A 13712-nucleotide genomic window follows, 5' to 3' on the forward strand; every position below is an offset into this window, starting at 1 on the left:
ACCTCAGGTCATCATTAAAATTAAATTAGCGTACACGAATCAACGACAGGAATCAACGTAGTACAAAATGTGAAGCAAAATAAAAAGTTACAATAATACAGTAATCTGCCTAGCCAAGAAAGTTCTGTCCTTATTTAACAGATCACTGAAGACTTAAATATTAAGACTTTGTTTTTTTAAAAAAGAAAAACAAATTTCAGATACAGTACAACCTCATGTATGGAAATTGCCAAATCAGTTGTGAGGAAAGTACTGCTTTGCTCCTGCCCGTGAGCTTGCCAATGAGGCAGGCAAGGCAGAACTATTTATTAGCTTAATGCAACATTTGTAAACAGTGTTTCCAGCCTATGAAATTGTTGCACCCCAAGGGCCTTGCTCCACGTTCTGTCACCAGTTCCGCAGTATGACGAAGCAAAGAGAGAGTCAGCCAGGGGAAGATGGAGCTTTCATTCCTTGACTACAGAGAAAGGGGAGAAAGTGTGCATAAAGCCAAAGAGGGAGTCACCTTCCATTATTTCCCACTGTAAGCAATATTTTTAGGACACCCCCCCCCTTTTTTCTTTTTGATTGGGCTGCTAGGACACGGTAGAAAGCCAAGGAGTCATGTAGTGTGTCATCAGGGCTTGGCACTGAGGCAAGCCATATACCTCTAGCTGCAGATTAAAAAGGGCAAATATATCCTTGGGGGTAGTGTCATCACTGCTTTTCTCTAGGTCTTTGGGTGTAGGAGAGAGGAGAGGCAAACCCTAATGAGGTCTGGCCAGTTGGCAGAAAGGAATATAGCAGAGGTGTAAATGCGAGTGTATGTCTTTATTTGATTTATATCATGCCTTTTATTCTAGAGCTCAAGGCAGCATATATGTTTTTCTTCTGCCTACGTTCAACCACCCTGTGAGGTGGTTGGGCCAAGAGAGATTGCCTGGTCCAAAGTCACCCAGTAGAATTTCATGGCTGATGGATTAGACCCTGAGTCTTCACATACCTTACTCAAATCTGAATGCTTTGATGTTATTGTGTAAATCCCCTCCCCCCTTTTTTGATGTTTCTGTTTGGGTTTGTTGTAGGTTTGCACAGCTGTGTGAATGTTTCTGCAAGAAAGAATTTATCTGTGTGCACATATCAGCCTATGTGTAGGGGAGATAAAAATTTCTCACTGCCCACTTTGGGCCTTGAGTTAGCCTATTTACAGGTAGTTCTCAGTTAATGATGGTAATTGGGACTGGAATTGATGTCACTAAGCAATGCGGTCATAACGCGTGACATCATGTGACCACACCACTTAGTGACAGCAGTTGTGGCAGTCCCGGTTGCCATCATTAAGGGAGGACCTCACATGACCATGACTCCCTGCCAGCTTCCCCATTGACTTTATTTGTGGGAAGCCCACGGGGAACATCGGAAATTTGATTATGTGTCTGTGGGGACGCTGTGACAGCTGGAACTCCAAGGACTCGTCGTAACTACCACTCATTCAGTGCTGTTATAAGTTTGAATGGTTGCTGAACAAGTGGTCATTAAACAAGGACCACCTGTACTGCTAACATAGCCATTACCTTTGGCCCCATCTCAGTTAGCTATTGTCCCTTTGCTTCATGGTGGGCACAGCCACCATTGCAATGCCCATTAAACTGAATTAACCAACTAACACTTGTTACCTCAGAAGACAAATACAACCACTGATTAAAAACCATGTATACTAAATGAAGATGGGGCAAGACAGGCAACATTAACCCCAAATTATCGCTATTTGCATACAATGAACCATCTGAAACATGTCTGGTTTTCAACTTAATGGGGGTACAGAGCTGAAGGCAGTGATGGCAAACCACTTCTGGGCCAGCCCTGGAGGTTGGGAAGAGTGTGCACCTTGGAGTGTCCACCAAGGAAGATAGTTCTCTTCCTTCCTCTGAGGGTGGTTTGAGTTGGTATAGGTTGGGGGGAGAGGTTGCTTCCTAGGCCCCTCCTTTGTGGGGTGTCACAGGGCTCAATGCTCTCTCACATCCCCATTCAACATCTACCTGAGGCTGCTGGGTGGGATCATTCACCAGTTTGGGTATTAGTTGTATCTTTTGAACCCTGGCTAGCCAATTGAGGTTGGTTCTATCCCAATTCCTGGAGGCTATGAGGGTCCAGATGCAGAAGGACTGTCTCTAATTCAATCTTACCAAGACTGAGTGGCTGTGGATGTTATGGACATCTAGATCCAGGGATATTCCATCTCTAACCTTGGATGTGACAGCACTTCCCCATTCCAGAGTGGTGCACAATTTGGGGGTCTTCCTGGACTTCCTCTTAATGCTCAATGAGTAGGTGGCAGTTGTAGCCAGGAGGCCTTTGCACAACTTCGTCTGGTTCACTAGTTGTACCCTTTCCTAGATCAGGAGGTCTTCAGGTGGTCAATCATGCCCTAGTGAACTCATGGCTTGATTATTGCAATGTGCTAGACATGGGGCTGCCCTTGAAGACCACCCAGAAGCTTCAACTGATCAGAACACAGAGGTCTGGGCAGTGATGGGCATGCCTCAGTATACCCATGTGCCACCCCTGCTTCATAAGATGCACTGGCTGTAGGTTTGCTTCTCGGTGCAATTCAAGGTGCTGGTTATGACCTATAAAGCCCTACATGGCATAGGACCTGGTTACTTGAGGGACCACCTATCTCCTGTGATACTGAATTGGCTGGTTTGATCCTATAAGGTTGATTTGCTCCAGGTTCCTTTGATTAAGCAATAACATCTGCCAGGACCTCAGAAGCATCCCTTCTCTTTCAAAGTGCATCAAACCATAAACTATCCAAAAGGACAGCTTCACACAATGCAAGTCATAGAAAAGTAACCATAGTTAACATTACCCAATCTTAGCAAGTTATGTGTATGCAACTGCTAGATCTTTACCTGACCTGGTTAAGTATATTGTTAAACACTGTGGCAACTAAAGAGATGAATAACCAATCAAGTGCCTCCTACATGTTCCATACCAACAAGTGGCAACCTCTTTTTCTGCTGATCATTTTCATAAAATATATAGAATAAATGCAACATTTTAATCTGGATTTGCAATCAATGGGCAGCCAAGGTAATGTTTAAGCACATTCCATCACAGTCTAAAAGCTGGCATAACAAAATGGAAAAAAGAGGTTAATGGCTTTTGTGTAACAGGTTATTTCTCCATGGGGATATCTGCTTTCAGCTCAATCCTTGAGTCGTAAGCTTTTGAGGACCGACCAAATTGAAGTCAAAATATGTTTTTCTTCACAAATTGGAATGTTCTTATTTCCTTTACATTCTTATCATCCCAGGGCCAAAACAAACAGAAGGCAAATTAAAGGATCACTCAATAGTCCTATTAATTACCTACATCACTGAAGCTAGGCAAGAGCAAACAAGGGAAACAGCTATTATAACATCAGCATCAACAAACAACAACAGGAAACTCAACCAAGTGACTACTACGTGCTTCAAGCTGTTATTTGGTATGAAGTTATTTGCAAAGCAGAACATTCATTTACCACATGGGGGAAATAGATTTTGATTCAACAGAGAGAGAGAGAGAGAAAAGCATAATATATAGGCTTTCCTTCTACTATGCCACCAGCTGTTTTATTTAAATGTAAAAAAGAGTATTTCATGAATCTTGCTTTGCATGGGCTTGAGAACAATGATAAGCAATTGATTGCCAGGCAAACTGGTAGCCATGGAGCAACACAACTGGAGAAGCTGCTGCTTTATACAAGATCAGACATTTTCCTTTATTTGGCCCAGTTGAACCTACTCTGACTGACAGCTACTCTCAAGTCTTCCCCATCATCTGCTATTTGTTCCTTTTAATTAGAGAATGACTTCTTCTGCAACTGCAGCACTGAACCAACCCTGGTTGATCTTGAAAAGTTATGCATACTCAAATATAGTTAGCATTGGATGGGAGACTACCAGAAATCCCAGGACTGGAGGCTAAATTGGGAAGTCTGGAAAAAGGCTTCCTGGAAGAAAGCAATGGTAAACCATGTCCATCTATTGCCAAGAAAATCTCATGGACATGTCATGAAGTTACCAGAAGTTGAGTTTGACCTGACTGACTTGACTTCATTCTTACATAGTTCTTACTTCAGATCTTATTCAGACATTGACATCAGGTCCTTATGCCCTGGCCACAACCTGATTGTCTACTGTAACGTGCGCTACATGAGGCTATTTTTGGAGATAACTTGGAATTGATAGCTGAAATAAACTAAGACAGACAGAGAGAGAGAGACAGAGAGAGAGAAAATGTTCCTATTGTAATTTTTTTTCCAGAATGGGATTCAGGATGGTGTTTAATCAAAGTTTATACAAAGCATAACAAACATTTAATAAAGCAGCAAATAAACACACTATTTTAAAAATTGTCAGTCTCTGAAAATGCTTGGAGAGAGGAATGTATGTGTTTGTATATATGTAAGCAAGTGTGTGTGTGTTTCTCCATCCATCCAGTCTTTGGTTATCAGCTTGATAAAGTTTGAATGACTATTACATAAATATATCAGTTCTAAATTGAAACTTAGTTCACTTGTTGGAATTCTTGTACCACTACTCTTTCATCTTAACAATTCTTACCAAAGAGAACTCAGTGAACTTGTGCTTGGAACTACAAGCAGTGGAATTCCAGGAGTGGAAACAAGAATTCATACTAAGACCATGCAGGTCAAATCATGGTATCCTTCTGGACTAGCTCAGGAGGTTGGGAGTGGGAGGCATGGTGTTATGGTGGTTGTCCTCTTTCTTCTGGGACCAGTTCTGGTTGGTATTGATGGAGCAATGATAGGTCTAATCTTCAGTCCTCACTACATTCATTGCCTCAAGACATCTACGTGAGGCTGCTGGATAAGTTTATCCACCAGTAGCAGGTTAGTTATTGTCAGTGCATTGATTACAATATATCCAGTTATACTGCATGTCTCAACCCTTGGCCAGCCAAGCAATGCCAATGAGGTTCTGTTTCAGTGTCTAGAGGCTATGGGAGTGGGTTGCAGAAGAACAGACTCAACTCTGGCAAGACTGAGTGGCTGTGTATTTTGGGGCCATCGGGATATAGTTTCCGCCTATGGTTACGGACGGAGTTATTCTACCCCACACAGAACCAGTGAGCAATTGGGGAGGGGGGGTTATGTGCTTGGACACATGGTTCCTGGTCAAAGAGCAGGTGGCAGCCATGGCTTGGAGAGCCTTTGCACAAATCTATCTTGTCTACCTACCAATTGCACCTATTTCTGGATTAGGAGGCCATAGTCATGGTCACTCATCCTTTGGTCACCTTTCATTTGGATCAATGTAATGCATCTACATAAGGTGACTACTTGGAAGACTACTTGGAAGCTATATCTGGTCCAGAATGTAGCAGCATGAGTGGTTATGGGTGCACCTCAGTGCTCTCATGTAACACCAGTGCTTTAAACGAGCAGCACTGGTTACCCGTTGGCTTCTGAGTGCAATTCAAGGTGCTGGATATTAACTATAAAGCACTTCAAAGTACACAGCCTGGTTATTTGAGGGACCACCCCACCTTTCTCTAATTTTGTTGTTGTTTATTTGTTTAGTCGCTTCCAACTCTTCGTGACTTCATGGACCAGCCCACGCCAGAGCTTCCTGTCAGTCATCAACACCCCCAGCTCCCCCAGGGACGAGTCCATCACCTCTAGAATGTCATCCATCCATCTTGCCCTTGGTCATCCCCTCTTCCTTTTGCCTTCCACTCTCCCTAGCATCAGCATCTTCTCCAGGGTGTCCTGTCTTCTCATTATGTGGCCAAAGTATTTCAGTTTTGCCTTTAATATCATTCCCTCAAGGGAGCAGTCTGGCTTTATTTCCTGCAGTATGGATTGGTTTGATCTTCTTGCAGTCCAAGGCACTCTCAGAATTTTCGTCCAACACCACAGTTCAAAAGCATCGATCTTCCTTCGCTCAGCCTTCCTTATGGTCCAGCTCTCGCAGCCATATGTTACTACGGGGAACACCATTGCTTTAACTATGTAGACCTTTGTTGTTGGTGTGATGTCTCTGCTCTTAACTATTTTATCGAGATTTGTCATTGCTCTTCTCCCAAGGATTAAGCGTCTTCTGATTTCCTGACTGCAGTCAGCATCTGCAGTAACCTTCGCACCTTTCTCTAATTACTTTCTACCAAAAAGATCTGTTACATGGGCGTGCTCCAAGTTTGGTCACTTAAACAATGTCATCTGGTGGGTTCCAGGAGATGTACCTTCTCTGAAACTGTGCCTGTCAAATGAAACAACATCCTCCCCTCCTCCAAATTCAGATCATCCCCATCCTGGCTGCCTTTCTGAAAACCTATTCTTTCTCCTAAGCATTAAGTCAAGAGGTTTTGTGCCCATCTTGAAGACTTTTGACTGTTTTAGGCTCTCTGAAGTTGCCTCTGGTACAATAGGTTTTACTGTCTTTTCAGTCTTTTTTGTTACTATTTATTGTTTTTAATCATGTGCATCACCTAGAGTTGCGTGTTGACTGAGTGGCTATATAAATTGATTAAATAAATGCCCTGATAAATGCCCTGTTTTACTATAAACCACCCAGAGTCCCTTGTGGGAGATGGGCGGGATAAATTTGACAAATAAATAAATAAATTAAATAAATAAACAAACAAATAAATAAATAAAATAAAGCGTACTTCAAAACATAGTATCAAAAATCAATGTCAAATATGATAATACTATCATAACAGAATTATGGATAAATAAGACCAAGCAGTATCATTGCTAAAACGCTAAATCAGCCCTGTACATAGATTAAATTAATCAGCCCAATTTAAAAGTCTAATAAATTAGTAGTTTGTTTGAAATTGGAAAGGTAACACATGGATGAGATAAAAGAAAAGATTACCATATTACCGCCCAGAGTCACTTCATGCCAGATGAGCAGGGATGAAATTTGAAATACAAATAAATAAATATTAATCCTTAAAGATGTTCATCAAGCTAAGTACTGTAGTAGGAAGGCATGTTCTCCTGAGAAACAACCCATCATTGTAGCTGTTATTGCTTCTGTCACAATCCCAGTCCAGGTTGTTGGCACTGTATAGAGTGAGATGTTCCTGTGTACAGACCTATTTACCTGGCTTTTTTTTGGGACACACTCTAGTATGAAGAAAGAGTAAGTGAAGAATTATCTACTGACTCAAAAGAATACAGCAACTTTCACTAGGAAAAGCTCATACGGTTAGAAGACATGTCTGTGAATGTTTAGTTCATATACCTTTGAATAAATGCTGTTTATCTGGCCTACTTGCTATTCTGGTGGCATTTATGTTGAGCATTCACTACATGCGTTCTCTGTTGCAATGCCTGCCCTATGGAACAGCCTCCTGCTGAGATCTGAAGGACCCCAATCCTCCTGGCCTTCTGGAAGACTGTGAAGGCCTCCTCCCTAGGCATTAGGGTTAGAATGTTAACAGGGCCCAATATGGTTGTGAGTCTCTTACACTGCTTTGGTTATTGTATGGATTTTGAATGTGCATGTGATGTGTGTGTGTGTTGTTGTTGTTAGCTGCCAGAGTTATAGTATGTATTTAAGATGGGCAGCCATATAAATTACCTAAACAAACAAATGAACAAAGAGTTCTCAGCTGAGTGACCCTTGTTGAACCTGTCTACTAGATTGCACTGCCATCTTAACTTTTGGGAGGAGAAGCAAGCTTGTAGACCTCCAGAAGTTGTTCAACTTTCAGTAGCCCACCTAGCATAACCAATGATGAAGTACTGCTGGGAGCTGTAGTTTTGTTAGCCCCTTGAGATAGGCCAGATCAAGGGACAGGCATGGTGGGGATTCAGGAATGCACTTATTGTAGCAAAGTAGAATACCAGGATCTTGAAAGTCTGACCAAGTTTCTTGCTGATCCATACTGTACCAAAATTAAAATGAAATAAAATAAAAATCAAGGTGAGAGTATTTTGAGTTTCTTTCTCATGCTTTTCTCTTTCTTAGACTTGTGTAATCTGTTCTGCAAGTTCCTCCTTAATGGCTCTCTCATTTCTTCCTTGTCTCCAAGGTCAGCTCTACATTCCTTCACAAGTACAGCAACAGCTGAAGGACCATAACTATCTCATCCTGGTGCACTTAAAAGAAAACAAGCTGACAAGGCCTACTAGATGGAAATGGGAGTCTCCCTATAATAGGCAGAACTCTGGTTGCCTTCCCAGATTAACAAATACCTGGTCAGTTGCTGGAAACTGGCAAGGCTATTAAGAAAACATTTCAGGTCCTTCTGCTCTACACACTGAGATGTTTAGAAATCAGTCACAAAATGTATTAGATTCCTCTACAAAGACAGAAAGGAAAAACAATAAATGAAATCCTTATCCATTTTTGCAATGGAAATGGACTAACGTGAAGTGGAAAAAGCAGCTGGTACTCAACCCAAGAGATGACATTATGAACATTTTAACTGACAGAGTAAAAAAAGGAACTGTCACAATAAAAGAAGCCAAAACAGAATTACTCAAAATGTCTGGCTTACAAACCAGTGTCAAAATTATCTCCTTTATGGACTGAAAAAAATAAGTCAATGAACTATAATATCACAGTGAGTACAGAATTCCTTCCCTCCAGCTCTTACTAATTAGGCACAGGGCAAAGAGTTACTGAGGGGAATGATTTTTTTTAGAATTACGGTTTTTTAGATTTAACTAGTTATTGCCCACATACATAGGCTCACCATATTTCCTTGAGACAAAAACGGCACATTGGGATGGCAAAACGGGACGGGGTTAAACGTATGTAATATTCTGTATTCACAAAAAAGATGATAAAAAAGGTTTTAAAGAGTTTTTAAGATCCATTTGCTGGCCCTTAAACAGATTATTGTTTGTATAAAAAGATTTTTGTTTTCATCAGAATGAAAAAGTTTTATTACGTGAACATATCGAGCTAACAATTATTCTTCGGTGACAGAACTCATACAAAAATTTAGGTAGACGTAGAGGGGGACTGTATTTTATTGCTTTCAGTATCACTATCACGTCTCATAAATGAACTGGTGTTTTTAAGTGAAGCCAGTGTCTTTTCAGCATCCTTATGTTTCTGGCTACATAGATGTTGATGTCACTTCTACCTCCATAAGCAATGGGAAAATGGATATTACAACGTTGGCATACCACTTTTGTTCCATCACTGCAGAGTTTGTCCAGTTTAATAAATTTGAATTCCTTCTGGAGATCGTCATTAAAACTGCAGGTTCACCTCTTTGTCTTTGGCATTGCAAGGCTATAAAAAAATATGAGTCCAGTCCACGCTAGGTACAAGGCAGGTGCTAGGACTGGCATGGCAGCCAGCAGGTCCAGGCCCGGAGCTCCAGCCCCGTAACCCTTGGAGGCAGCGGCAGTGATCGGAGGAGGTGCAGGAGGGCAGGCTGGGGCGGCCGGCTGGTTCAGCAGGACAGGACTGGAAGCGGTGGTGGGCAGAGAAGGCGCAGGAAGGCAGGCTTGTCTGGTGGTCCGGCTGGGCAAGGCTGGGAAGGGCTTCCAGGTTCTGGATTCAACTGGAGTCAAGAGGCGAGGTCTGGAAGCTGACCCTGAACCACGGCTGTCCCCAGCAACCCGTTCCTGTTTTTTTCCGTCCTTTTATTCTTTTTTCTTCGCGCCGTTTGGAGATAGCAGCCTTGGGCTTGCTTTCTTTTTGGCGCTCTTCCCAACTGTCAAGCTGAGCTTTGTTGCAACTGTTCTGTCATTGCTGCAGAGCTCAGCGCTTTTCCCGCCCTTGCAGCAAAGCTCGGACTGCATTCTAACAATAACAGCTCCAACGTTTTTTAAAAAACGGGACAAAATTGACATTTATATTAAAACGACGGGACGGTCAGGAAATGTTAAAAAAAAGGAACGGTCCCGTTCAAAACGGTACGTATGGTCAGCCTACACACACAACAATCATGCCTTTGATTACAGCCTTGAAAGCTTGACATTTGTCTGGTTTTTTTTACAAGAAAAGGGGAGAAATTACAGAAATGCTACAAGAATGTGGTACAGATCATACAACCTGGGCATCCCACATTCTCCTGCTGAAGAAACATACCTGCGATATATAACCTGGAGGCACATGTATGGGAGGAATAGATCCATTGGGGGACATCATGGGTACCTCAGCAGGTCCTGTGGGACAGGAAAAACGAAAATTAAACAACTGAGACACTTTTAATTCTCAATGTGGCATGCTGTACTGAAAATTTCCATGATAATTTGCTTTTGTTGTAATACTGTACTTTTGGGGTTACACGGAAAGAGGAAGTCCCACTTTTATGCATAATTGCTTGGTTGTGAGCATCTATCTTGAGTGGCTTTGTATTCATTGGATACTAGAGTCTTCTGGGATTGCGGTAGATTATAAATACTATCAAATGATAAACAAACGATGGGCAGACAAACTTTGGCTGCATCTATCCTTGTAACGGTATTGTTGATGTTGAAGCAACCATTGCTTCCAATGTCGCCAGACTTCTTTCTGTATTTACACATCATGCCAGCAATACTTTCCTTCTCACACAACAGATGATAGTTATGAGAATGCACGACTGTTTCTAAGGCAATGTGAAAGAAACTAACACAGGAGCAGCAGCTATCTCTCTCCAGGTACATGTAAAGGGTGTTTCTGTTAAGAGTCTCTAAACAAATGCTTGCAGTAAGCCCTCCCATGCAATCAAACACTTATGTCAACTTCGAACAATTTGGTTTATCATGCTTATAACCAGACCTGATTCAAAAAGCTTGAGTAGCAAACATGGGTACATCCTGATCTACACTTAGAGTAACAATCTGAGGCTGAGAGAATCCTATTGACTTTCATGACTGATCAGTTTTCATCCAATACTACCAGATCTTCTACTATGTATCTCAAAATCTAACTGTACCAGAATGCTTCTGGTGTTGACTGATGCTCAAGCAATGGTAACAAAAACTCTTGTGTTATAGCATACTACAAAATAATTCTGGAGAATTACACTCACAGGGAGCTATTTGAATGTACTGATGACATTCAGTAAGTTATCATGTTCAAGGAAGCATCTATGTAACAGCTTGAATAATCTGAAGTGCTTCACATTATGATATTGCAATCCTTATAATCTAATAAATCAGAATTATGATCCTCCAGATATATGCTCAGATATGCTGATGATACCAGACTGATGACTGCAAGAGAAGAAAATTTAAGGGATCCCTTGTTGAAGGTCAAAGAACAGATTAAGATAATGTCAACAGGCAAAGACAACCCAGTGAAAAGTAGGCAGAGAGCAAGCTGACATAGTAACACAATTTTATTTTTCCTAGTCTCAAAAAAATCACAGGGATGGTGTTTGTAGCCATGAAATATATGGATGTCTACTATATGGGAGAACTATGATAGATCTAGACAAAATATTAAATTGCAGAGATAGAACACTGACAACATAAGTATGTGTTGTCAAAGCCATAGTTCTCCCAGGTGTGATATATGTCTGTGTAATCAGAAAGACTGAACAATGAAAAATTGGTGCCTCTGAATTGTGGTACTAGAAAAAATTGTTGAGGAACCTTGAAGTGCAAGAACAAATCCTCCATACACTGCCTACAGTTACCTTGGGTGGCTATATAAATGGTCTAAATAAATAAATCAGTCCTAAATGAAATAAAACCAGATTGCTCACTGGAAGCATCAATAACCAAGCTAAAATATTTTACACACATAATGGAAAGGCATTAGAGAAGACCTTGATGTTTGGAAAAATAAAGGCAATTAAAAGAGGCTGACATAAAACAAGACGGCTAGATCTTATCAACTGATGACACAAGCCTATGTTTACAAGAACTCAAGGAAGCTATTACAGATGCAGAATCCTGGCAAAATGATGTTTATTGGGTTACAAAGAGCCAGAAGCAACTGAAAGACAGAACAACAACTGACATAAAGTACTCAGGGTGAATTCACAGTGTACAAGATACAGGCTAGGGATTTCAAATTCAAAACTTGGTCTTGTTGCGATTTGTGGTATACTAACTCTTGATCCTACTTAGGGATCTAGCTATGTGCACAAACATTCATAAAGATCTACAGGCATCACTTAAGTTATATAAATAACACACTAAACCACATCATGTGCATATTGTCCTTGGGTAAGAGAAGCGGTTGCTGCTCAGTTTTGAAACATTTGAAACTACTCCCTGAAAAATGAACAAATGTGGGAGTTGTACCATACAGCTCAATACAAAGTGAATTGCCATTTGTATGGATTGCAGTTTTTACCATCTGCATCCAGATAAACTTTTCCTTTGTGAGAGCTGAGTCAAGCTTCCAATCACATTCAGTTTTACATATGTGAAGAACTATCTCAGGAACATATGAAAGTCACAAAACTCATTACCTCAGCAGTTCAGATTAACCAAAGAATGTGGTTATATAAGCAAGAGACTTAAAAGTTTCCACTCAGATCTCCAGCCTTGGATGTGAAAAGTTCCTTTCTGGAAGATCAAATGTAAATATAGTAACATATGAACCATAAGCATTAGAACCCTGAACTATATAAAACTACCTAAACCTGTGTGAAATGGAAAATAAAAACCACAGACAGAATAGCTTAGAAGTACACTTCCTCAAATTGGTAACCTCCAGTGATCTTGGGATCATAACTCTTAAGAGTTCTGGGAACTGTAGCCAAAACATCTAGAGGGAAATCTATTGGGGGAGACTTCATTTATAAGATAACAGGCCAATTAGTCCCTCTAATATCATAAACTATCCAAAGTTAAAAGGCTGGAAGTCTGCCCAAAGTTTCACTGACTTTATTATAGTCACAATAGAAGAGCTGTAGAAGATCTGTAGCTCAGGGTTGAATTGTGGAGTCCTTGGTGCTCTCTGAGCTTGGTTTGCTTGTAAGCATTTCATTAACCGCCTAGGTAACATCATCAGTAGCTGGCGAGTGTGGACTTTGCTTGCCCTGCCGGTGTTGGTGGGGTGTGGTTTTTTACAGTCAATTACAGACTGCAATTTTTAAAAGAGACTGTAAAATTACTGTATAATTTTATTACAGTCAGCCTTTATTAGAGTCAGGGATCTGTGAAAATAAAAGTTATTTAAAAATGGTAATTTTTAGATTATTCTCACCAAAATGCCATTATCATTATAAGCAAAATAAAACATCTCTTTCTTCTATTGTATGGCGCTCTTTATCAATTTCCCAAGGACTCTTTTAGGAATGTAAAAACTAAACAAGAAATCATACATTTTCTGATATGGGCCAATTACTTTGTGGGTCTATTTTAAATTATAAGTTAATTTAAATTTAAATGAGGATTCATGTTTAAAGACTTAATTAGAAAATGGTTATTTAGCTGGATAAATCTGATGCTTTCTGTATACTTTCTTAAGAATGGACATCAACCAAAAGAAGGATTATTTTATCTATGTCGAGTTTATTGGAAAAAAGAGATAAGCAGAGGCGGGGGAGGGAAAAATAAAGGCAGAATTCCCTCTGCCCTAAAACGAAGAACATGTGTGAGTTTAAAAAATACTTAAAACATTTATGCTTATATTATCAGATCTCTGTAGCAACAATCAAGTCTGGAGAAGTAAAGGAACAATTTTCTCCAGTCTCAGATTAATCGTATTAGAAAAAAGGTTGAAGTACAAACATAAGCATTCCAGCAAGTAGCTTTGTTTTCTAATGTGATCCAATTCGTAGGTAATTCAAAGCTCTTAGAT

The 13712-nt window shown here is 40.5% G+C and overlaps 1 protein-coding gene across 1 annotated transcript in view; it reads right to left on the reverse strand.

Annotated features, from left to right (window-relative positions):
* FNDC3B (fibronectin type III domain containing 3B) overlaps window positions 1–13712 on the reverse strand; it is a 273381-nt gene that overhangs the window by 110313 nt on the left and 149356 nt on the right. Inside the window, exon 4 of the mRNA XM_063306442.1 lies at window positions 10056–10132. Coding sequence (XP_063162512.1) covers window positions 10056–10132 — 77 coding nt within the window. The remainder of the gene's footprint in view (window positions 1–10055; window positions 10133–13712) is intronic.

Source organism: Candoia aspera, chromosome 6 (genome assembly GCF_035149785.1).
Source record: "Candoia aspera isolate rCanAsp1 chromosome 6, rCanAsp1.hap2, whole genome shotgun sequence".
In the NCBI taxonomy this organism is placed as follows: domain Eukaryota; kingdom Metazoa; phylum Chordata; class Lepidosauria; order Squamata; family Boidae; genus Candoia; species Candoia aspera.